Below are 25,406 nucleotides of genomic sequence, written 5' to 3'. Positions count from 1 at the left end.
GAGAGTTGTGTCAGTGGTAACAAGGGATGGCCCTAAAAATGTACTGGAAACACACCGGTTCACTTGGAATTAACCTTTGTGAAGTCTCCTACTAGTGTTTAGACCAGACCAGAATAATTAAATCTAAGTGTAATTACATGTTAATTGTGGCTGATTATGTATGCTAACTAATCTGCAATTATCCTTTGGTGGGGGAGATAATTGAACACAGGTAGAACTGCAGAAATTCAGATAAATCTTGTTGTTTGTCCTAGAGAGGCAAAGGAGGAAGATCTCTGAAACACCTGAGCTGTGATGTGGGTGAGTGCTGAGGTAACAAGAGAGGCTTGTGGGATGCAGTGTCAGCCTAGGCCAGCACAGAATGCTATTAAAGGAATGTGGGGCTCTGAATGAGTCTGCAGAGCTGCTGTGAAGGTGTTTTTCAAGGAAACAGAAGATGTGGATTCGAAACTCCTCAGGCTAAAGAGTGCACTGAATCTTCATCCTTGCTTCTGTGGCTGATCATTCAAACCAGGGATTAGATTAGTGTGAAGTGAGAAGAATGAGGTAGCTCTCTGTGTTAACTGCTGTAGTACCTGAATCCAAAATGGGGTTTTGTCTTCCTTGGATGGAATGTCACAAGGAAAGATGGAGGTGAGGAAGGGAAAAAAATAATCAGGATAATTGGCATAATGAGGTTCTGTGTAGTTAATGGGGTGTAAGGGAAGGGTTAAGGCTCAGCTAGAAGGTGTTTCCTTTGTAGGGGTGTGACTTGAGGTAGAGATAAGAGCAGCCTTCAATGACATTCCTTCAAAGCTGTTTGCAGCACCACCTCTATACTGGGCTCCTCATGTCCCCCAACCACCTTGAATGCCTCTGGTCTCTTTCAGTAATTGTTGACCATTTGTAATGATACAATGAGCAGGAAAAATTATAAACACAAGTAAGTAATCATTCATTAAGAGACACAGCTTTGAACAGTAGGCTGGCTAGGTCTTTATTTTAAACAGCCTATACAACCAAAAATTAAGAGCAACAGCAATTACGCATGTGCACGTGTGTGACTGGCACAGTTACAGTACCCAATCACCTCATACAAAGTTTGCCAATAAATTAAGGAGTGAAAAAAACCAAATACAGTGCATACCTAAAGATCCTCAGTACATAAGTGAGAGAAACACATCTTAAGTGAAAGTGTTTGCATATCCTCTAGCTGTTTTAACATCGCTCTTTAAAAGCGGACCAAACCCACTCTCGCTCTGCGCATATTATTTTACAAGCGCTGGGCGAAATTGCAGCTTTGCCTCCAGGACAAGGAAATGTCTGGTGTGTCCAGGAAGGCAAATGACACCCTGAGAACCAGCCGTTGCCTTCCTGCATACCCTGAGGCCTGGAACGGATCAGCAGATGCTCCTGGATCACTGACGCAGCTCCTGCTCGGCTCTGTGGTTCCTCTGCATTGGCTGCGTCTCCCCCCACTACCCGTCCCCTGCGTGGGATCTTAATGGGTACCTTATCTGCACACGATTTGCCCAGCGTGCATCACTAACAGGCTGAACTTGTTACTGCTTTATCATTGGTTTCATCTGGACCATAAACATCCATCTATCAATAAATAAAATCATTGGTTTAGCACTTGTATAAAAATTACAACGCCTCCCACTGTTCACTGTTTAAAACGCTCGCCATGTCACCCTCTACCCAAGCCTCACGAAAATGACTTCTTTTTCCCTCCAGCTCAGTAATGTTTCAAGTAACAATTTTAAGTACTGCTCGGACAAGGCACACGCTTGGTTTGGAACCATGTTTCTGGCTACAGGGTGAAAACATTTCTACACTTGACCGTCTGAAGTGCGTGACTGCACCGTTCTCACCAGCGAGCAGCAGCAGGGGAACTGAACAGCACTTGCTGTTGGTTTCCTCTGCAGGTGAGGGAAACAGCCCTTTTACAAAGCCTATCAACCTAATCCAGCTAAAACAAAAAGCAAAAATGTCACTGGAGTCAGAACCAAAGCCTGCGTGTATCCAGACGCACAACAAGAATTCTTATCCACAGCCGCTTGCTCTAACAAACCTCGTATAAATAAAGTCTTGACTTCCTTTTTCTATCGGCCAGGGCATAACGGTCTGAAATCATCCACGTCTTCCTCCAACTGCTTACTTAGAAGGCACTAAAATTAAGCAACAATGAAAAACCAAACCAAAACAAATCCAAATAATCTGACCCGCAATGAGTAAGAACTGAAATTAAAACTTGGCTACATGAAACAGCAGCATTTTTTTTTTTGGTAGTCTAACAAAGCCAGAATATTGACATTTCATGGCAAAACCCAACACACTATTAACCAACTAAAAAGTACCTAAAACCTACATCCACTTACACTTTATAATCAAAATCAGTACAAATCTGATAGGCACAAGTAAAAAGCATTGTCTTCACACCTCAGTGCTTGGTTTTGCAACAGAGCAGGTTTCACTGCTCTGCAGAGGCGCTATAGGACAGTAAAAGCCCAGCGGTTTAGTACACACCTCACACACCACCGAACAGCCCGGAGATGATGGTACCTTGCTAAGCCATTCTACAGGTTACCGACCAGAGGCAAATGTTTGTCACATCACGACTAATTTGATAATGTGTTCAGCTTTGGCACCTATATCTGAGCCCTCCTTACGACTTTCAAAAGTCACGTTAGATAGAGCTCTAGCACACAGCTGGTGTAACTCCAGCACCTTCTTCTTTCCAATATTTTTTCTTGTGCCTGGAAACAGGTGAGTTCACCTATGTCACTACATTAGATACAAAGGCCAGCACTTCAGATTTCTTATAAACAATCACTCTGAGTTCGTAAAATTGATTTTAAAACATACAAAGAAACATAAATTCATAAAGCAGGAATTCATACCTTTAACATAACAAGAATGAGCGTATTTGGAGAGCAATAAAGCTTTTTTTTTTTTCCAAAGAATATACTGACTAGCTATAGGTAAATTCATCTTTCCCTGATTGCTTGATTAGATCATCCAGACTCAGTGCCTTGCAGCTTTGCAGATTTTGTCATACACTTCTGGAAAGGCATCCTTGCAATTCATTTGCTCCCTCAGCTTGTGGTATAACGAACCATCAAACATATCCCAGAACTCCTCACGGGTCATGTAGCAATCTGCATACAGCATCTGGAAACTGGAGAAGGAAAAACACCCAAAGAGACAGAGATTCAGTATTAATTGTGCCAAAAGCCTCAAAATAGGATATTAAAAAAAAAAAAAAAAAAAGAGCAAGATACAAATAGCTAATATTCAACAAAAACCCAATCAAAAACGCTTTTTACAAACAAAAAAATCTAAATGCTGGGACACTCAGCCAACTATATTTTGTGGATTTAACATTACCATGAGCTGTTTTCCAAGAGGAAATAACATGTAATGGTGAAAACAGCAGAACACCTCTACAGTCACTTTGGAAAATGGGAAAATAAAGCAATTAAAATAACTGTTGTTTTCAAAATTTGGTCGAGAACACTTCTTTAACCATCAATGTATTGATACTTCCATTACAAGGAGCGGCTGAGGGAACTGGGACTGTTCAGCCTGGAGAACAGGAGTTCCCCCAAATTGAGAGTCTGGCCCATTGCACGAAAAAACGCACATAACCTGAATAGCCCCCAAGAAATACTTTTCGAGCTACTTTTGAAAGCCTGCTTTTCTTTTTCTTCCATTCAAAACCTTTTCATTCCAGCTTCAGAAAAAGGAGGTATTTTTTCTGCATGCTTTATGATCCATGGAGGTACAGTCACAGCATCTCGCATTAATCTGCATTACAAAATGCATTACAAAATGCATTCAAGGCAGATGGAGCAATACCGTCCGTGACTTTTTAAGGTTTCTTTGAACTGGACATTGAGAAAATAACAAGAAACGCAAAGGCCTGCCAAATCAGACCAGGCCGAGAAGATAAATTTATAGTGTAAATGAAGCACAGTGTAACAAAGGTCCATTTAAAAAAAAGAATGCAATCGACATTTAGCTGTGGCTCTTCCTTACTTTCATATCCTGCTCTCTAAAATGAAGCCAGCCCCAGAGTACAGCAGTAAAACACGAACTGTTACACAAAACCTCTACTGTTGTGTGATTATGAAACCGTATTGTGTGATTATGAAACCGTAAGATTAAGCTTTTATCAATCGTTAACTTCCCAGTGACAGGTAAAGAAAAGACAAAACTTTGTTAGTCAAGAGCTTTAAATTAAAAGCTTAATTTCAATTAAAAAAAGCTTAAAATTAACTTTTGGTTGCTTTGTTCTCTGGCAGATCACTTATAGCTAGAAGTCATTTACAGTCTGCAAATCATCTGGAAGCAGACTCACCACTGTTACTCAGCCGCATGCGATAATAATCACTGTTAGACTGAGAAGCAAAATAGAAATGTGGATAAATTATACTGATGGTGTAAAAATACTGCATAGTTGTTTTTTTGTTCCTGAGAAACAAGTCTGTTACTGCTTCTCCACTGACGCTACCACAGCAAACGAGGCTGGCAGGAGCCTGTGACAGATGGCGGGGACACACCTCACGCCTACTGCGGTGTGATCGCAATCAGGGCAGGAGAAAAAAAGGACACTGTGGAAGTACAAATTGTCAGGGAGGGAAGATCCCCCCATGGCGCAGGGACTGCGGGGGAGTCAGGGCTGGACTCCCTGTGCAAGGACAAGGCAGAGCTGCAGCACAATGCTCCACGGACAGGGGGAGCAGGATGGTCCCAAGGGCTGCAGGGAGGCTGCCTGAGCTCCAACAGCCTGCAGGACTCCTCTGGGGACAGCGGCCAGCGCAGCTCTGGCTCTGCCTTGTCCTCAGGGCTGGGCTGCCGGCCCTGCCGAGCGGCCACATGCCCAGGGTGACACTGCTAGAACTTCAGGCAGCGTGCTCGTTTGAGTTTGCGATCAAATAACGCAAGTAAAATCATATTTAAAAATCGTAACAGCAAAATTAGCCATTAAAATCAGGTTTCCGTTATCGTGCTTGTTAAATTATTGCAATATTGAAGTGTTGTGGGATTAAATAACTGTGATTAAATCACATGGGTGTAAATGATATGGCATTATTACTATTCTAACGAGCGGGAACCTTACCCATGCACACTTCTTACAAACTTTTCCATCTGCCTCATTGAAGCTCTGGCTTCAAATTGTTTCCTTTTAGGCTCTCCATAAGCTCCTATATCCACATAGAGTTCCGCTTCATCCCCTTTTGGGTGGACCATACCAGGATTATTGGGCAATATGAAAGGGCATAACCAAAGAGGGTACACCTGCAGAAATAAGAAAACACTTTATCACTTATTTTTAACAGAATAATCCTTTCAGCTGCCTCCTAATAAAGGTGACAAAATGAAGAGCTAAGAGGACTTCTTCCCAATTTGGGATTGAAACTGGCACAGCTCTTCCTTTCCAGTTCTCTTACTGTACTTTCTAATGACCATAATACAAATAGATTGAGATGCTCAGAATATGTGCTGTGTCCTCCTAGAATTACTTCTCTTTCCCCTTAAATATCTGTAATGAAAAAAAGATCCCTGATCCCAAAGCAACAACTGAATATACATTAAGAGTAAAAAGAGAATGAAGAGTTTTATTTTCCAGGTCAGTCTAAAACCGAAATTGCCAAGTTTGTACTTCTTACACTAACTAAAATAAATCCAGAAGTAAAAGAAAGAAAGGGAAATTAATTCCCACAGTTTGGCTTTAGTGAGACTGCCAGTGATTTCAGGTGAAAGAAAAGTCAGTTCAGGTTTGACTAAGTGATGAACCTTTTCAGAAATGTCTGAATCTCATGTTTTTCGTTTGTTTGTTTGTTTTTCAGAAAGCTGCACTGATTTCTTCTGCTGCCTTGTGTCACAGACTCACAAAGCACAGCATTCCCCAGGATCCAATAACAACCTTTTACACAGGCAGACTATTAAGCCTTAAGACCAACAGTCACAGTTGTTATTACACCCAGTCCAAGAGTCATTGTAGTTTAAAAACACATGTTCTTACATTAAGGTCAACGTGGAAGGTTTGGATAGATTTTTCAAGGCTCTTCATTGGGACCAACATGTCCTGCACAACATGGTGCTGCTCGTACAGCTTTCGAATAGCTTCTCCTTGGGTGAGTTTTAACAAAGAGATTTTTGGAGGAACCATCCAGCCAAACAGGTAACGGAACACAGGGTTATTGCCAAAAGGAATTATATCCTTTAAAGAGGAAAGAAAAAAAGTTTGAATTAAGAATGTGTAAGTAACCCCCAAAGCAATACTTCAGAATCCTCAGAGCAATATCAACCTAGATTTTCAATAAACTTAACTGCTGATACTTTTGCTAAACTGCTATAATGCAAATATGAACAAATAAGAGAGGTCTGGACCGAGCAGCTCTGTCCTCAGCCTCTTCTAGATACAATGACTCATTTTCAGTCATATGAATCACAACATACTGAGCCTCAAACACTTTCAGACAATGAAGGTCAGAGAACAGTTGGCTATTATCTTAAAATAGCTAATGAAGGAGCTCATGAGAAGCTAAACTTACAGAACTCTTGCAAGAATAAACACATATAAGATCAAATTGCAAAAGGATTTTAGAGCTGTAAAATTTTAAGTACTTCCTGCGCAGCCAACTCCTATTTGACTTCTCTGTGAGCTAAAAGGATTCAGTATCTTACTCCAGAGATTCAAATCTTTCAGATTCCCAAATAAAGTTTTGCACAAATGCACATGACAGCAAATGAATTTATGAAATTCAAGGTAATGAACTTGCTGTACAGTATTTACAGTAATTAGTATTCTGAGTTTATGCAGGGCAAATTTTCAGCCATAATTTTACATTCATGTTTCTTCCACTGTCTCTCTTTGAAAATGACTAAGTAGGTATAAAAGCTTAATGCTGAAATAATGTACTTAAGGTCTAAATCACCAAAAGCACTAAATCAGAAATTAGGACGTTATGACATAATGCCTTATATATAAAGATGTGCCTTTGAATTTGTTTTGCCCAAATACAGGACTTATAAATTTGCCATAAACTTCACTGTTTTTTTTTCTGCCATGAAAGACAGAAGTGTTGACCAGCAGAAGAGCAGGGTACCTTCCTGCAGATGTTATTTTAATTTTGGAACTGGTCTTACTTGGAGCTCCCAGAAGATACTGCGTGTATGTCTATGGTAATAATGTCTGGATGGAATGTATTCTGTTCCAGTCCTGTCAGCTTTCAAATACTTCTCCACATGCTTAAAGAACCACGGCTTGTAGTAGTTGCCAATCCTGTTTATCTGCAAGAAAACAGGCGTTCATTAGCAAACACCAACACAGATAAGTTACACCTTGCTAGGCAAATTCCTTTACTGTTTGGGATCAACGTTAGACCCTCTGTGACAGTTTGAACAAGACTATCACAAGAGATCTAGGGAGCCTTCGTTTCTCCACAGACATGGCTCCTTTTTACCTTTCTTGCCATTTAGGTTTAATTTAAATAAAGCTTGCTAAGGCTTGCCTGTTACAAGCTAATTGATTCCTAAAATTCCGATTTCTCAATCCATCATTAATCCAAAGTGTCATTATGGCAAAGAAGAAACATCTATGGTGAGTGATGCAGTGAACACCTAGCGTGTCTCTCTGGTAAAATGTCCCTGATGACTTTTACCAATATTAACTGTATTAAAAGCTTGCTGGGAAAAGTTACTCTGAATAACTGCAAATTAAAACAGCATTGTCTGGTATATGAGAATAGATATTTATCTTCTTCCTTAGGTACCTCAATGAAAACGCTGTGGACTAAATTATTTGCTAGAAAAATCTAATCAATGGGTCATTTCTTATCAATTGAAGAGATTTAGAACACAGATTCTATTATAGTTACAAAGAGCTGTAATTTAAAATATTCTGGTGGACAGATCTGATCTTTAATCCCATGTTAAAAGGTTGTTCCAATCTAATAATGATTCTGGTTTTATATTGGCATATCGTAAAGCTTTAGTTAAACTTTGGGGTTTCAGTTAAACTTTGATTTGTGAGTCACTTCCCTTTAGTTACCTTGCTTTGCTCAGCTTCGTCAGTCAAGACTCCTGTCATGATGACGGCTTCTTCCAAGGAATACACAAGTCCTTCCACAAAGCTATTCTCCTTTTTCTTAGATTCTTCAGTAAACTTTTCACAAATCTTCTGCAGTCCTCTCACAGGCTCATAATGTATTTTGACATATTTCTTGGCAGGAATCATTTTTATTTCTGCTGCAACCAGGAAACCCAGAGTACCACAAGACCAAGGCACTGCATAAAATAGGTCTGAATTTTCAGTCTGCAAAAAGTATGTCATACTAAATCATACATCCATACTGATAACTGTCAATGACATTGTAAATTATAGCAAAGTAACATTTTGTCTTACTGGTGAACATCTCACAAGGCTTCCATCAGCAAGAACAAGTTCATAGGCCACACAGGTGTGTTGAAAAAGTCCGTAGATGTGGGATGAAGACTCAATGCCAGTTCCCATGATCAGGCCACCTTATCAAGAGAGCACACAACAAATCAAATGAAACACAATCCAAAATGAAGGTAGTTTATGAGAACAAACCCCCACTTTCAAGCAATGGGCATGACTTTTAAGACTATTACCAAAAAAAAAAAAAAAAAAAAAGGAAGTGCTTATAAATACCACAACAGAACATAAGGTTCAACAGCATATTTCCAGAACCTTTAAACTGTGTTACTACATAAAAAGCTAATGTAAACACAGCAAAATCAGGGCATCTTTTGTCATCACAACGACCCTTACCTACTGTGAGATCATCAAGCTCTGGTACCACAGGAATAGTCCAACCCATGGGATTCAGGTGTGCAGTCAACTGGCCCATGGTCACCAAAGGTTCCACGCGAACAACCTAAACAACAACAAAAAAACATTTTACCCCACCAAGCATAAATTAAGTGCTCAGCATTAATGATGACAAAATACAGCTAACTGGATTGTACCTCCATCTGTTATCAGAATTCAGAGACTTACTTTCCTAAGAGTGCTACTAAAGATAGCTGAAACTGTTTAGTGATTCCTCCTCTGCCTCAACATCTTGTTGCTCAGCCCCCCGAATCATAAATCAATCTGGTCTTTTAGACTTCAGCACCTAAAAGCTAAGCGATTCCATATGCCGCTTTTTTGGATAGTGATCCAAGCACACATTGAAATTTGTTGGGTCTACTGCTACAAAAATCTTTTGTTCTTTATGGACTCTAACCACCCCTTCAGGTACAAACATAGTTAAAAAAGCTGTAAACCTCATTATTATGAAAGTTTTGTGCTGAATTTATTACCCGTCTTTCACTGTCCACTTCCAGAACATCCATTAAGTTGATCATGATGTTCTTATGAATCTTCTTGTACTTCCCAACACGAAGTGACACAGTCAGCCAGCCGGGCCGGCCAGTGCACATGTATCTTTTGCTGCCTTCGTTTTTCCATTCCCGAACCTGCAAGAGGTAATAATCGAATGGACACTGTAAGGCATACACACGTAGTCAATAATGTATAGCAGAAACATTCTTCTCTTGCTGTGAAAAAACATTCAGAAATACTGTTATTCCTCTACACGCAAGTTACCTGCAGGTAACAAAACCAGGATGTAGAGTAGCGATGCTTTGGAAGTCTCTGTAGATATTTGAACTTGTAAATAAAATACCACCAGAGGGGTCCAGTTATGTAGAGGAAGCATATCTAGTACCTTGTAGGTTTGGGTTTTTTGAGATGGTATTCAGAAAAATAGCAAGAAACAGTCAGTTTTAAAAACCCATGCAAAAGCCTATAGTGGAAATGGGGCATTATCACTGTCATAAACAATCATAGTTCTGTGAAGGTTGATGAAGAAACATCTCCTCCTAAACATGCACAAAAAATGGTCTGAGTGTGCAAATGAACAGGCAAAGAGAGAAAAGTTGAGAAGGAAAATGTGCAAGCCATACAACTACGTGACCCACGAAATTTGCAAAGCCACAGTGGTTAACATTTGGAGAACAAATATCAACTGCAGCATTTTCTTCAAAGCTCAACTGCTGCTACAGCTGGAAATAACAACCCCTGCCCCTCAGATAATAACTCTGTGCACGTTAATATCCATCCGCACCTGAAACAAACACAAGAGACAAGGAAGAGAACAGAAGCAGACATGACAGAATTAGCATAAATACCAGAGAAACATTAAGGAAATCCACATTTCTGGGTGGATGAGAAGTTTCGGATCCCCTTCGATCATCTCTTGGGACTAAGGAAGTCGAGAAGCCGGAGGTGAGTGGTGATAAAACACAGTGTTAGTCCAACCATTCAGACCAACATTTCCATCTCACACACACTACTGCACATTTTGACCACACACAGGTACAGACCCACAGCCCCTCCCCGGGGATGCGACAGCAGCCGCGCCGCAACTTTGAGAGGAGTTTCTGACACGGAAGAAAGAAAAACAGAACCCAACCCCACAGGTGCGGAAGCACCCGCCGGCTTTTATTCGTTTGCTTTTTAATTTTTTTTTCCTGCAACCGCATTTACGGCCGGATTCTGCCCCGGCCCCGGGGCGGGGAGGGCGGGCGCCGCCGCCAGGCCCCGGGCGCTGGCAGGGACGGGGCCGGGGGACCAGCTCCCCTCCCGCAGAGCCGCTCCCCGGCCCGGGCGAGGGTGCCGGGGTCCGTGCGGGCCTCACCTGCGCCTGGATATGCCGGACGCGCTGTGCGTGCTGCCGGGGGGCGCTGTGCAGGCGCCAGACGGCCCAGGCGCGCAGCTGGTAGTAGACGTCGAAGAGGATGGAGAGGGGCAGGAGGAAGAGGCAGACGAAGACCCAGCGGTGGTGCACCAGCACGGCCTCCAGCCCGCGGTGCCGCACCCACAGCAGCAGCAGCAGCAGCCCCGCGCACAGCGACCACACCGGCGACATGGCGGCCGCTCACCAGCCCGCCCGCCCGCCCGCGCTCTCTCACGGCCGCCGGGACCCCGCCATGCGCCACTCGCGCGCTCGGCCGCCCCGGGCCCCGCCCCTCGTCCCCCGCCAACCAGCCGCCCGCGTTGATCCCCGCCGGTGAGGCGAGGGGAGGGGAGCGGCCAATGAGAGCGCTGCGGGGAGATCGGACCAGGCGCTGAGGGCGCCGATTGGCTGAGAGCGCCGGGCCCCGCGCCCCCCTCATAGCCACCGCCGGCCCCCGCCCGGCCCACGGTGCCCGCTGTGGGGCCGTGTCCGCCCCGCCGGGCAGCGAGCGGGCCCGACCGGGGCTGGGGGATGTAAGGAACGTTTAACAAATAACTGTTGCTTTTACATAACTGAGGACCTGGCGTCTGACGCCAGCAGGGGCGAAGGACTGAGAGACATTGGACTATGCATCCTAAATGTAAAACACAGTCTCTTCCCGGAATATATACTGACACCTGTATGCATACTGATACTTGTATTTACAAGTTAATTTATGGGGAAGGGTAGCCAAAGTAGCAGGAATCCATACCTTAAATAGATTGATAAGGGGAAGGGTATGGTATGTAAACTGAGGCGGGCATCACGTAGTCTGTGTACCCTGAAATACCCAACCAATGGGGAACAGCAGAGGGAAATTGCGGCCGGGATTTTGGGGGATATAAGCAGGGGCTTTTTGCCCTATGACGTGTGCCTACCTTTACGTAGAACACCCGGTGTTGCAATATCGTTATTAAAAAAATTGCTTTGCTGAGAGATCCTGCCTGAGCCTTTTATATTTGCAGAATAATTGTTTCCTACAATGGGGGTGTAGGGCTGAGGGGCTATGGGGCTCGGGACAGGCCCTTGGCAGCGCTGTAGTGGCCAGTGACCCTCAGGCTTGCCCTGGTGGCTTTGGGTCGGGGGGCAGGAGCACACCTCTGTACCCTGCACCCTCTGCACACCTCTCCTGTGCACACTTGTGCTGTAAGAGGAAAGGCCGAGAGAACTGGGTTTGTTCCATCTCAAGGCTTAGGGAGACCTTGTCACCATGTTGTGGTATATAAAGGATGGCTACAGAGGAGATGGCGACTCCCTTTGTACAAGGAGTCACATGGGAAAGACCAGCGGTAATGGGTACAAGTTGCTCCCAGGGAGATTCCAGTTGGACACAAGAAGGAAATTTTTCACGGGAACAATCAGCCATTGGAATAATCTCCTTGGGGAAGTGGTGGATTCCCCAACACTGCATACCTTGAAGATTCAGCTGGAGAGGGTGCTGGGCCAACATGTCTAGACCGGGCTTGTGCTGAGAAAGGCTGGACCAGATGATCCTTGTTGTCCCTTCCAAGCTGGTATTCTATGATTCCGTGATTCTTATGGTGTGGTTTTAGGTACCAGTGAACCTGGCAGTGCAAGTGTCTCCTACAGCAAGTCAAAAGTGCTGTGCGGTCCACTTTCCAGAAGGAAGAAGGAAATGCCTCTCTCCAAAACATGGCTTGCCTTCTAAAACCCCGGCAGAAAATTCCTCACCACGATGGAACAGCAGGAGGGAAGATACATAAAGTCTGCAAGGAGGATAAGCTGCTTTTTAAAAGCTGAAATCCGTTGTGTCCCTGGAGGGTTGTGCTTTTTGAGATGACAGTGGCTTCCCCAGGAGATGCTGGTGGGAACCCTGGAGTGACACAGAGAGCTGCCACAGCACTACTGGCTTCTGTGAGGAACGCGGTGTCCAGGTGTGCTGTGAGGATGCTACTGCAGTGACGCAGCACACAAAAGTGTCAGATGGTGCCTCTTTGTCAGCGGGACAAACACCTTTGCCTTGAGCTGCCGCAGGAGATACTCGGGAGCATCAGACTGGCTGCACCAAGGTTCAGAGCTCAACTGTGACAGACAGCCACACCTTGTCTTGTTCAGACAGCTTGCAGGCTTCATTTTGAACCCAGTCCACTTTTTGTCTCACTGCTTTTATCTAAAAACTGGTCTGAAAGTTCCCTGCTCTGATGGTTGAGAATGTTCTCCTAATTTCCAGCCTAAATGTATTCACAGCCAAATTTATTAATTGCGCTTCTGCCTAGTCTACCCACTAGGGCTTTTCTTTCTGATGTCCGCGTTGATGTTATTTGCTTTTGTTTACCAATTTGTCTGCTGACTAGGATTATGCATGGAAAAGAAGGTTCCCGTGCCCTAGGCAGCATTATTTTAACCTCTCTGAAGGAACTAAATAATTATTCTTGATCTGAGTGTGATCAAGGGCCGGTCTTATTGGGTAACAGCATCGTTTATTTATAGGGGGATATTTATACACTCAGTTTAAATACTGTTTTGAAATTGTTTGTATGAGGAACCATTAGAAGTGTTTCTAGTGTCAGCCATGTTCTTGTTGTTATAAGGCCCTAGGCAGCAAGAAGGGAGTAGGTGAGCTTGAAGATTGCCACGTGAAACCGTGTTATAAAAGAGAGGAGTGAATCACCATTAAGATTATGGTGAAATTGCTGGTGTACCCAGTGATGCCAAGCACAGAAAATACAGGAATCAGAAGGGAATGAAGAAGGGCAGACAGATGTTTGAGATGCTGCGGTTTTTCAATTTTAGTTACTTTAGATGTGAGCAAAATGTCATCCAACAATTTATGTAGGCTTAGGAAAACATCGTCTGCAAATCAGGTTTGAAAAGCTAAGATTCCCTTGGTATCTTTGTAAGACTAAAATCCTCGGTCTCTTCAATTAAATTATCATTTTAAGTATGTTTCAACTGTTAGTGCTTCTTAAAAAAGCAGCCCTCCTCCCTCCCTCCTGCCATCCCACCCACCCACTCATGCTGTTCTGGGCACGCTGTGCGGTACAAATGCTTCTGCCGTCACTCGATAAAACAGGTTGGGGAACTGATCTGACTGAAGAATTGAACTGGTTTTTTTTTGTTTGGTTTGTTTTTTTTAAAATATTTTTTATTTTCCTGCCTGGATCAGCTCTCTGCTGGAGTTCACCCCACACATGTTTGCACAGGTGGGGTGCAGGGGACAGAGCAGGGGCCTCTTGGTGACCACGACGGAGCTGCCCATTTCCCTGGTCACAGATCGCCCTCCCAATACTGTGCAGAACTCTGTTACCAAGCGGGGCTTATTAATAACTACACAAAAGACAAAGAAAGAATGGAAAGACACAGCTGTAAGGAGACAGCTAAAAGGGAGATGATAATAATATACAGAGCATTTGAGCTGCAAACAAAAGTGCGCTGAAAACTTCTTTCTCTGTAAGACAAATATCAAGAGGCATTCGGAGGAACCAAAGAAAAGCGTTGAAAAGCATTAAAAAGCCCCTTTTTTCAGGCTTTCTCATAGCCCTGGTACTGACTGCCACAGAGCTGCTGCTGATGGTACCAGGACAAGAAAAGGACAGGCATTTTAACAGTAATAGTTATGAAAACTAATCAAGAATTTGGGGAAGGTTGCAAACCTTCATTCAACAAACCAGCCTGTTGTTACTAAGGATTAGGAGCGTATTTCCCAATCACCTCCCTTTGGGTTTCCTGTGTGTTGGTTTGGATTGTGGCTGTTGGAAATGGGATGTGGTTTCAGAGGTTTGGAGGGAGGTGTCGTTCACACTGCCAGGCGAGAAGCTCCCTCTGCTGAGAAAATATACACATATTCAGTCACCTTGAAGGAAAAACCAGTGGGAGAAGGGGGGCTGGAGGGGAACTTTGTGTGTGATACTATTCTGGATATAGGGTGAACAAATCTTGAGAGCTTTTGTACATCCAGTAATTGAGGAAAAATGACAAATTTCAGCTTGAAGGAAAAAATACAGAGGAATATCATCGGCTGTTTTAGAGACTGATGATATCAGAACAACTGCCAGAATATTCCAGAGGGATGACACATCCTTACACGTCACCTCTGAAAGAAAAAAGTCGCTTTGTGGTGCAGCGAGATTTAAAGCTGGGCTGGTCCGAGGAGTGCTCTGTGCCTTTCTCAGGGCTGTACCGGGCAGGAGAAGCACAGACCCCACTGAACGTGACAGCCACATGCTGGGATTGGGGGACATTCCAAGAAATATGGGGAAGGGTGGCCAAACACTGCTACACCCTTTTGGTATCGTGAATCTAAATGGAAAATAGCTGGTGTGCCGGTCCTACCTGTCTGAAAAGCAGGGGCTTAGGAACTGGAGTGGCTTCATGTCACCTTTCCCCACCTGGCTACATATTTGTGAGGCCCAGGAGATTTCAAAAGACATTTCTACTAATGTTTGATTCACCAAACCTGCATGCTGTACCTTAGAAAACCTCCTCTTTAGAGAGTGTATGGGAAGAGCACGGTTTACCTGATGTTGCTCGATTGCCCAGCTTCCAGATGGTGTTTTTTGAAAGGTATTTGTCAGTAGGATGTCCATTACCCAGGACCTGCTTCTCAGGCATCTCAAATATTTCATGTGGGGGAGCAGAGATGCATGATGGCTTGAGCAGGAGCAGGGCAGAGGGTTTAGTACAACAACTGGAGCTGTGGTGGCTGTCAGAAAACCAACAGAAAAGGGACAATGGGATTATAGTTACTTTAGAAACTACCAGGTAGCTATCAGGGAAGGTGAAACACCATCTGGTAGCTCAGACAAGGACCTTTAGGATGATTAAGCTATTTTAGGTGGAGGTGGACCTAGTGTAAAGTGGAGGATCTTGTTTAACATCGGTGATAGCCAAGGAAGGACTGGGGAGGGGTCTCTAGGTGGCTGCAGCCCCAGCCTGCTCAGCACATCTAGTCCTCAGAGTGACTTTGCTCTTTTGTCCTTGCCTTCCCCTGGTCCTCTCAAGGCTGCCTTCACCCTGCTTGCCCTGGGAAGGGCTTCACAAAGAGAAGGAATCACGCTGGTCCTGCAAGGCAAGACAAGGAACCAAGGATGGCCAGGCAGCACCCTATGTGTTTGCATACTGGCCATGTCATGTGGCTCCACTCTTCCAGCAGCAAGTTATTGCAGGTGGGTGGGGGGACCCCGGTCATCATCTTGGGAGGAAGCAGATGTAGGGTGTGAAGTGAAATCTGGAATATTGATGATGGCAGAACAGGGCCCATCCTTTGGTGGCTGTGCCAGGAGGCAAGGTCAGCCGCCGGTCAGCACATTTGCAGAGTTGCTGAAAAAAAACATGGCTGCAGAACATGCGAGAGCTTTCGTGTGTTCTCTCTGACGTGTATTAAATCCAGCTTTATAACCGCCTGTGAAAAGACATGCTGTCTGGGATTTGTAAAAAGAATTGCTTGTCAAAACAGAGAGCCAGGCTGGGAAAGGAATTCAGCCATCCCTCCATTGTGACTGGGGCCAGTGTCCTCAGCAGCAAAAAGGAAGCCGCTGTGGCAAGGTAGCTGGCACCATGAACTGGTTGCTGAAGGACTTGGGATTCCAGCACTGAAAATACAAACTGAGGGAGGCCACTGTCCTCCTGGGTGAGTAGTGGAGGAGAATGAGCTCATGGACATCCATCAGTTGGCTTCATGGTCCCTCTGGGCATGAGGCTGTTGGAAAAGTGGTGGTGGCCCCATCTCCTTCCATCGGTGGGATCCTGGAGACACTGACTGTGATGGGCTTTAGAAAGGAGCTGCAGTCACTGAAAGGTGCACCCTGTGCACTAAGTGTGTTATTTCAGACTCCTGATATATATCTCCATATAATTACATGTGTGCCGGTGGCCTCCAAGATGCCCAGGATGAACTTTGTCATGAAGGCAGCTGTGAATCACGGCTGGTGATGAGCGACTCCTGAGTACCTTCTCCCAGCACTTGCTTTGGGCTCCTTGTGCCTGGAATGGCAAATGCTGTGGGAACACAGAAAAAATATCTGGGGCTAATGTGATGGTGAAGACTTGCCAGCATCAAAGTTATTTTTCTGCATAGGCCACATTTTTCTCCAGTTTTCTGCTTCCTTCTCCTCCAAATAAAGCTCAGACTTGTGCTGCCTTGGCCATTGCTGTTCTCTCCGTCTGGTGCTGTCACTCTGTCACCTGTCTGCTTTCATTTATTTCAGTGTTCTAAGAACTTCATGGGCCCATGCTCAGATGATGTGAACTGATAAAACCCCAGGCCATGATCCAAAAACATCAGTGTAACTGTGGGATCTGACCCTGTGGATTTACATACCTGTGCCAAAGTAAAAGGGAAAAGCTGAAAGCCAAGCAAAAAAGGAAAAGAATAGCTAAAAAAAGCAGTTAAAATGTTGATTATAGAAGAGTTGTATAGCTATTTTAGCATAGCCTTTTCATAAGCGAAGCAATCACAGCCAGATAAGTTAATAATTAAGGGTGACAAAAATATACCATTGTCCCAATAATAAGGAATGGTATTAGTCTTATCAAAGATAACTGGAGGCATATTTAATATGGTTCAGTGCTATGCTGATAGGCTGAAATGCCCCTTTTTCGCTGGAAAAGTGGTTACAAAATCAGGTCAAAAGCTGATTGCTGGTATCTGTTAAACCATTTTACTTCCCTCCTTTTGATGGCAGAAGTGCCTTTGTGAGAACTCACGTTGGGAAGCGACTCCCACAAGTGCGGAGCTGAACAGAAGGAAGCTGGAGGCTTTGAGAAGAGGTCCCTGCCGCTTTTTGTCGGGAGTGACAGGACGTGCTCCCATGTGTGGAGCATCCTTGGAGATTACAGGACAATTTCAGACTGAGGACTGAATTAATAGAGTGGTCCTTGCCCCTGTGAGGAAGTGACTGGCAAAGGTCTGTGCACAGGAAGGTGATGAGGGTGCCATTGTTCAGATTCTTTTAATACAAGAGATTCCTGTAGAATTCAATTTGGCAGACTTGATTAGAGGAATATCTTGTAAACCAAGACAGTAATTCCAGTAATACCTCCTGACACAATAAAACCCCATTTTTTTCATACCTCTAGCAAGCGCAGAAATATGATGGCTGCAAAACTGTGCCGATGGGGCACAGTGGCCTTTCCACCCCCCCACACAGGGATCCTGTGACTCCCAAAATTGATCTGAGAATGGGTAAACATACAGATTCTGTCTCCAGCTCTTCTCAAGCCTCGTATAGTGAGCTGGAGACTCACACAACTGCTTTCTGTCTTCTTCTGCCCTCTCCATCCTTGATGAGGCCTGTTTTTTCACAAAATGCTCAAGAAAAGCATCGGGAGATCAGCCAGCAGCAAACTGCTGTCATCTCAGGGCAGTTAATTACCATTGTCGCTAATATCGGCCAAGAGCCTGTAATAAGCTCCGAACATCTATTGCAGGGAGGTGTCTGTTCACATCCAGGCTAATGCAGATTACAGGGCTCTCCCTCTTGCTGCAAGTGACACTGTGAATCACTAAGGGCGAAGAGTTTTATCTGGCTGCGAGGCAAGGAGTCACCCACCAACAGGAGCTGACAGTTTTCTGGCAGAGGAGTATTTACACCTCTGGGGAAGTGAAACTACACTTTTTTGAAAGAAGATGAGTAGCCAGACTAGCTCCTAGCTGAGGAAAGGACAGGATATATTTTGGGAAGAAAGATTAACTCTCTGGGTCCCAGGTGACTGGACAGGGAGGTCAAGCAGGAAAGCATACGTTCTCCATCGGGGATGGCAGGTCTCTGTCTCAGGGGTGCTATGGGTGCTTTCCCTGAGGTCCTGCCACAGAGATGCTGATGGTAAGTTGTCTCGATATGGGAGACAGAGACTTTTGTTTTTCAGCCTGAAGGTAAGTAATTTGGGCAATGTCTTCCATCTGTTTCTTAACATGCATCTTTATAAACATCTGTTACTCACCTTCATGTCCTTCTCTGTCTCCCAGGCCAGTGTAGGGTCTTTTTTGCCAACACATCAAGGGAAGAGATAAGAGCAACTTGCTCCTACACCTCCATAGGAGAAAGCTGCTGCTACTGCTCTTTCTTTCAGGAGTAAATCAGGAGAACATGCTGGCAATGGGGTCTCACAAAGCCTCAAACTGCAGAGCTAATCAGAGTGAGCCAAGTTCACCACTGATGAACCCCAGCACTGCCATTGGGATCTGCAGCCAGCCTGGCTCTGACACTTTTAATGCCATTACCCAGAAGTTGCAGCCCTCTATTTCCCAAACTCACCTCCTCTCATTTTTGCAGGACTTCCAAGTTGTCTTCAGTTACCTAGAAACTCGGGTAAGAAGATGTAAATGTTCCAGGTTAAAAGTAAGGCAGGGTGTACAGGCAGAAACAACAGCTTTTACTAGGTCAGCAGATGACACTGCAGACAGGCTTTGAAGAAAGCAGATGAGCTTTTGAGCACAGCAGCACAGCCAGAGCAGCATCACTGCCACTGGAAGGGAGAGAGTGACGTTTGCTGTTTGAAACAGAGACCACACAGAGTGAAGAGCAGCAAGCTGAACACCACCTACCTCCTCAGCTGGGGCAAGAAACACCACAGGTGTGGCAAATGCTGCTCCACCTACAGCCCTCAGACACCAGGTGCTGCCCTAAATACTCTGACCTGTAGAAGGGCTTTTATGCCTGTTTTTTTTTTTTTCTTCTCAGCTACAAATCCCTCTGACTAATAAAAGTTGCTCTCTCCCCTTTCAGCCGTACCTTGTGTACCTCCTCAGGCTGTCATACTCCCTACAAAAGTTTTGTAAGCAGCACAATATCACCCAGCCCTCTCCCAGCACAGCACAACAATGTAGGCAAATGCTCGTGGACAGTCCAGTGCAAAGCCAGGCAGTGGGATGATTCAGGGGGCATTGGGAATAAAAACCAGTTGTGGAGCATCTGGGACGGTCATGCGTTGGACGCCAGTGGCTTCCTTGTGGCTCCACACATGGTGGCAACCAGAAGAGCTAGATGGCTGCTCCATCCTGTTTCTAAATATCATAATTAGTGCTGCTTTTAAGCTTATTTTTTGCATTTCTGTGCTGATATAAAAAAAAAAAAAAAAAGCCCATTACCTCCTCCCTGGAGAGCACTGTAATAGCTCAGCACAGCAGAGAAATGAAGACTGCACAGGGTCTTGGGGGTGTCAGGGTAGCTGACATTCATCTCATGTATAAGGCTGTGTTTGCTAGAAAACAAAGTTAGCCAGTTTTGTCTTTGATTATAAGTGCTTGCTACTTCTTTGGCCATTAGGCGTTGGAATCAAGGATACACAGGGGCTCCATCATGAACCCTCGATGTGTGCAGTCAAGCCAGCTGCTGCCATGCCTCAGTGCCCAGCACAGGTCGCTGCTCGCTCCCGGCTCAGATGCGAGAGCTGTGCTGCTTGACTGAGGAACCTACAAGGCTGAAAATCAATGTTTCTTTGCCACCAGCCAAATGGCAGCTCATGCTCTAGCAGAGCCACAACATCTGCAGCATGTAAAACACGCCGGGTGGTGGATTACGTGCCTGTTAGCACAGCGGTTCTGCCTCTTCCTGGAGAAACAGAGCTCAGACCTGAAACCTGCAGAGCACATGGGGCCTCCCTAAGGCAAAAATCTCCAGAGCTCAGGAGGAGTTTTGCCTGACTAAAGACTGAGCAGAGGAATCTGGATTTAACTCTTTCCTTCCCCCAGCCCTTTTAAGGCAAATTTCAGATCCTTTGCAGATTTTGGTGGAAAGCTCCTAGGAAGCTCTTACTGTCCCCATTTGCAACACAGAAATTTCCCTTGCAGGAAACACACAGCTTTTTCACACTGTTCATCTACACAACAGCCTCAGCAGGAGGTGACACATCAGCCTGGTGCTCCTGCTGACACAAGTCCTGAATGAACAGCAGAAGGAATTTGAGATCATTGCTGGTCTATCAGACTCTCTGTGGATGAGGGTATCAGAACTTCACCCTTTCCAGGACTTTCCATCACAGCCATGATCCTCAGCATAGTGCAGCTTTACAAACTGCTGGTTAGGACACTGTTATGATCAGGTTAGCACACTTTAAACTTTAAAACACTCAGAGGTTTTTGGGTCTGGAGGCCTGCTAGATGATGGACATAGCTAGTGCAGAAACCACTTCAAAAACTGGTATGAAAGAAGTGACTGAGCTGAATGTAGTTTATACACCTCTGGCTCTTCTATTATAATTCAAATCCAGTAAAAGGCATTGGAACTAAATAACAAAGTAACTTATGTACAAAGTGGGCCTGTGCAGTCAGTAAAGTCTCAGGGCAAAAAAATAGCCTTCCACAAAAACAGTACTTCTTGTTGAACCTGGACAAGAAAAACAAACATCACTTTGTGGTCATGGGGATGATCACCTCTCACATCCAAATGCCAGGCTTTTCCTACTGGAGAGCAAGAATGTGTAGTCCCAAAACCTCCAGCTGCCCACACAGCAGAACCATGAAATGGCCAGCTGCAGGTTGAGCCCAAAATAAGCCTGAGGACACTGGTGAAAACTGCACCATTTGAAGATGTAGGACAAACATTTTCAATGCCTAGATTCACTGACTGGATTAGGTAGGAGTGCCTGAGCCAGGACATCAACTAATGCAACTAATTAGGTATTTTAAGAATATGCAAATTAAGGCATAGATAAACAGCAGGAGGTTTCTCCCTTGCTTTACGTGTGCCGAGTGTAGGGACTCCTTCCCATCTGCACATCCTCATGGCTGGGTGCTAGCAGGGTGCACCCAACTCTGCTGTGCCCAGCAGCCCATGCTAAGGGGAACACGAGCTCTGCCAGCCCCTATGAATGGATCTGAACCATGTGGGCACCTTATGCCTGCAGAGACGTGTCCCCTGAGCCCTCACCAGTGGCTCTTTAGTGACCATGTCACAGGTGGCAGCACCCTGCCCAGTGGTGCTTGCTGGGGAGAGCGGCTCAGGTGCCAAATCGCCGACGGAGACCTGTGACCTGGGCCAGGGTGTCAACACCCCTGATCCTGCCAGGGAGGCTGGGCTCCTCTTCTCCAGGCTTGTTGCCCTGGTGCACCCAAATTTACTTGACTTGTTGCTCTGGTATTGTAACGGGGCAGAAAGTGCATGCACAGGGAGGTATAGAAAAAGCTCATTTATTTAGCCTGATTATACAGCGAAATACACTATTTTACATGTGATATGCTGCGGCAGCAAAATGTGGTGAACAATTAATCAAAAGGCAGCACTTTTCTGTGCCAGCAGCGTTGATCAGGCATAGCATCCTTACCTGGGGGAGGCAATTACTGGAACAATCTCTCCCTCTCTGTTCCTCCTTTGTTCCTCTTCTTGCAGGGGCTGTAACTATCTTTGATATCTTCTTGTTTTCTCCACTGCAGTTTCACCGTGCATGGGATGTTTTACATATTTTGTGCAAAGATTTTGTCTTTATTCTGGAGAAGCCCTTTGCCTGTGCCCTGTGATGTCTTGCAGCACATTGTCCACCAGCAGGAAAGTTCTCAGAGAAGGAAAATGAAGTTTGGCCAAGGTGCTGCTAAGCAGCCAGAGGTGCTGGCACTCTGCTGTGATGGGCAAACTCAACAATTACAGCCTCTACATTGTTGGAAGATATTTGTTGTGTGTTTGTATCTACCTGTGGGCCAACTCTCTGGGGAGGACAGAAGATCCCAGCAGGTTCCTGGGGCTGGAGGACTAAAGGGCCAGAACAATAACACGTTGGTGCTGAGCCATCTCCCTCTATGCAGCCCTGTGCTATGAACAGCACACAGAGCTGCCTGCAAATGCCGTCTTGAAGTGCTTCAGAAGCCGCTGACAATGAAATTTCAGTTAAATATAATATCTGAGCAGGTAAATGAGCAGAAGAAGGTGTCTCATTGTCCTTTAATGGGCAACAGGTGATTCACTGTGCCCGTGTCACTCATGGATGGTAACGTGAGTTCTCAGCACAGGCTTATCTGCAATAGAGGAATCCATATGTTCTCCCCTGGGATCCCTGAACCAAACTGTCCTGCCAAGGAGTGAGGACCACAGTGTTTGGAGGACATGTGTGATTTGTTGTCAGGGATCGCAGTCTGGGGTTCAAGTACCTCACTGCATCTCAGCACGTGGGGTGAGACCATGCTGGGGTGCTGGCTTTGGGGACCCCTGTCCCATGTTCTTCTGTGCTGGAGACCAAACCTGCCACAGGGCCAAGTCCCCTGTGAACCAGCCCTCTTTGTACCTCAGTTTACCATTTGTAAAATTCCTCAGTGTCTGCAGGTAAAAGGGGCTGCACACCTACACATTTTCAGCTGGACTGAGCGGCTGCTAAGCATATATGAAGCAGATATGAATTACATGACAGGGCTTTGCATCAGTCCCTGCAGCCTCTGCAGATAAACCCCGAGCTGGTTTTGGAGCAACAAGGTGAGGAGCTGCGAACAGTGCAGGAACAGCAACCCAGGGTTCAGCTATAGCACAGACGTATCCATAGAAATGGCTTTGTCTGTCAGGGATGCTCAGCTGTAGCTCAAAAGGAACACAACAGATCTGTGAGAGTGCACAGCAACAGCACAGCACAGCATGACAGCTGTTCATAACATATACCCCCACCTCAGTGATGGGAAGCGTGCGGTAATATAGGCGCCAGTCACGCGGATCAGCCTGAGCCTCAGCTCAGAGCACCCACAGCTTATTCAGTGTACAGGTGCCCTCGTGAGTGCTGCTAGGTGAAAAGGTCCAGCTGGAATGAGGAAAAGGGGCACTATTGGCATTTGACAGAGACGTGAGGAGAACCAAGGCTTGTGGCAAAGATCCCCCCATGCTGCAGTGTGCATGTCCCACCCACAGGACAGTGGTGTCCCATCCATGGGGTACTGGTGTCCCACCCTTGGGGCAGTGATATCCACAGAGTGGAGGTGTGCCAGCTACAGGGTACCTCTCATGGGCTCTGCAGCCTGAAGCTGTGTCCAGGTCCCTGACAAGTCCGTTCCCCAACCCCTGAGCCCCGGGGGTGCTCTGTGCTCCCAGTCCCGTGGGAGCACGGGCAGTGCCACCCCAGCCAAGTTCTCTCTCCACTGCGAGAACCAACACACCCAGGGTGCCTCCAGCCTTCCTGACCTGCTCTCCCCAACACCTGTGGACTGGGAGATTCCCCCCAGCAAGTTGTCTCCTCAACGAGCAGAAACCAGCAACCCGGTGCATGTGGGGGTACTTTCTGGTGCCTTTTTTTTGGCCTCTTTTCTTTTTTCTCTTTTCCCTTTGTTTTCTCCTTTTCCTTTTCTTCCTTTTCCTTTTCCTCTCTTTATTTTTTATATATGTTAATGTTTCCCCTCCGCCAAGACCGGGGGTCCTGGCCAGAGTGAACGGTAGTCCTGCGCCCCGACGGGACGGGCCGGGTCGGGCCCGGAGCAGCGCTCCGAGAAGCGCCCCTGGCCGCCGCCCCGACGTGCCAGGAGGGGAGCGATGGGCGCCCGCCCCGCCGCCGCCTCCCGCCCCCGGCCCCGCCCGGCCCCGGCCCCGCCCGCCCCGCGGGCCGGGCTCCGCGGGAGCCGCCGCTCGGCCGGAGCGGGGTGGCGGCGGCGGGTGAGTACGTGAGTACGGTAGCGCGTCCGGGACGGGAGGGTGAAGGGGACGCGGACCCCTCTGTCGCCGGCTGGTCGCTTTGCCAGAGGCGAGAGGCCGCGGGGGCACCGGCTGAGGTGTGGACGGGTCCCACAGGGGTGGCACCGGGTGACAGTTGCTTCTTTAGAGAGGACGTAGGGTTCGGGCATCGCTGCTCTCGAGGTGCCCGAAGCAGCTGCTGGCCTCTGTGGGGGTATTTGGGCTGGGGTGTACATGTGCTGCGCTCCCCGAGGGCTCCGCTCCCTCTGAACCTGCTTTTGGGAGGTTGAGGACAGCACAGCTTCTGGGATGCTCTTTCCAAAGCATCATCATCAGTATGGTTTGTATGGGTACCAACCCCTTAACTAATAATACTAATAATACTAGCAAATTCAGATAAAGGCAGGAAAGAATCTTCCTAATGACATGCTCATGCTTTGGTGCATCTGTCGCCGATGTTCCTCTTGGTGTGTTTGCATGTGGTTAGAGGTCTCCAGCCTGCGTGATGTGGAAGGACAAGCTGTAAGTGTCGTGGAGGGACGCGGTGTGGAGGTGGATTTCTGCTTGATGGTGGTGGGAGAGATTCAAAACTCTTTTCGTTTCTTGTGTTGCTGGAAAAGAGTGTTTTTCTGAGTAATGCTTAGTAGACCCTATGAATCACCATCTGCATAACTTTATATGGGGGATGCTATTCTCAGCATCTTACTGGAACTATGTAAACTATTAACATCCATATCTGTTTGTCCATGCAACATGCAAACCTTTTTCCCTAGAAAGATTATTTTAGAGCAGGAAAAAGGAGGAGACAGGGCAAAACAAAATGTGAGGGTGGCTTGGTGAGTGGAGGTGGGAGTTTGGGAGTTGACAAGGGGTGTCTTCGGAGGAAGTTCAGAGGGAGAGCTGATGTGCAGGATGCTGAGTGTCCAGGAGTGGAGCCAGGGGCAGGCTCAGGGAGCAGCGACTCGGGTCCTGCCCCAGCCTCACAGCTCACCCCTGCTCCTTCATCCTTTTCTTCCAGTGGCTGGTCCACTGAGAAAAACATCATGGGTCTTTCAAGGAGGCTCAGGAGAGCCGGGCCAGCCCGAGACGGGGTTTG

General features: G+C 46.1%; 1 protein-coding gene across 1 annotated transcript; it reads right to left on the bottom strand.

The window, feature by feature from the left end:
• Positions 1–963: 963 nt before the first annotated feature.
• DHCR24 (24-dehydrocholesterol reductase) lies at positions 964–11,047 on the bottom strand. The gene is made up of 9 exons (XM_082054675.1): positions 10,698–11,047; positions 9,319–9,474; positions 8,786–8,891; positions 8,396–8,514; positions 8,042–8,305; positions 7,138–7,281; positions 6,011–6,208; positions 5,105–5,283; positions 964–3,160 (listed from the first exon to the last, which is right to left on the bottom strand). Exons 1-9 carry the CDS (start codon positions 10,926–10,928, stop codon positions 3,007–3,009), a joined length of 1,551 nt encoding a protein of 516 aa, XP_081910801.1. The 5' UTR covers positions 10,929–11,047; the 3' UTR covers positions 964–3,006.
• Positions 11,048–25,406: the final 14,359 nt, after the last annotated feature.

The sequence above is a fragment of the Streptopelia decaocto genome, assembly GCF_964273445.1.
Source record: "Streptopelia decaocto genome assembly, chromosome: 5".
Taxonomy (NCBI): domain Eukaryota; kingdom Metazoa; phylum Chordata; class Aves; order Columbiformes; family Columbidae; genus Streptopelia; species Streptopelia decaocto.
Note: the sequence above shows the minus strand (reverse complement) of the source record. Positions and strands in the feature narration are given on the sequence as shown.

Bases quoted from the DNA above. Each gene is read 5' to 3' on its own strand.
- DHCR24 (XM_082054675.1), bottom strand. From the start codon at position 10,928: ATGTCGCCGGTGTGGTCGCTGTGCGCGGGGCTGCTGCTGCTGCTGCTG. The intron at 9,475-10,697 runs GTGAGGCCCGCA...TACCTCTTGCAG, and splicing joins TCCGGCATATCCAGGCGCAG to GTTCGGGAATGGAAAAACGA. The intron at 5,284-6,010 runs GTAAGAACATGT...TTATTTCTGCAG, and splicing joins CCTTCCACGTTGACCTTAAT to GTGTACCCTCTTTGGTTATG.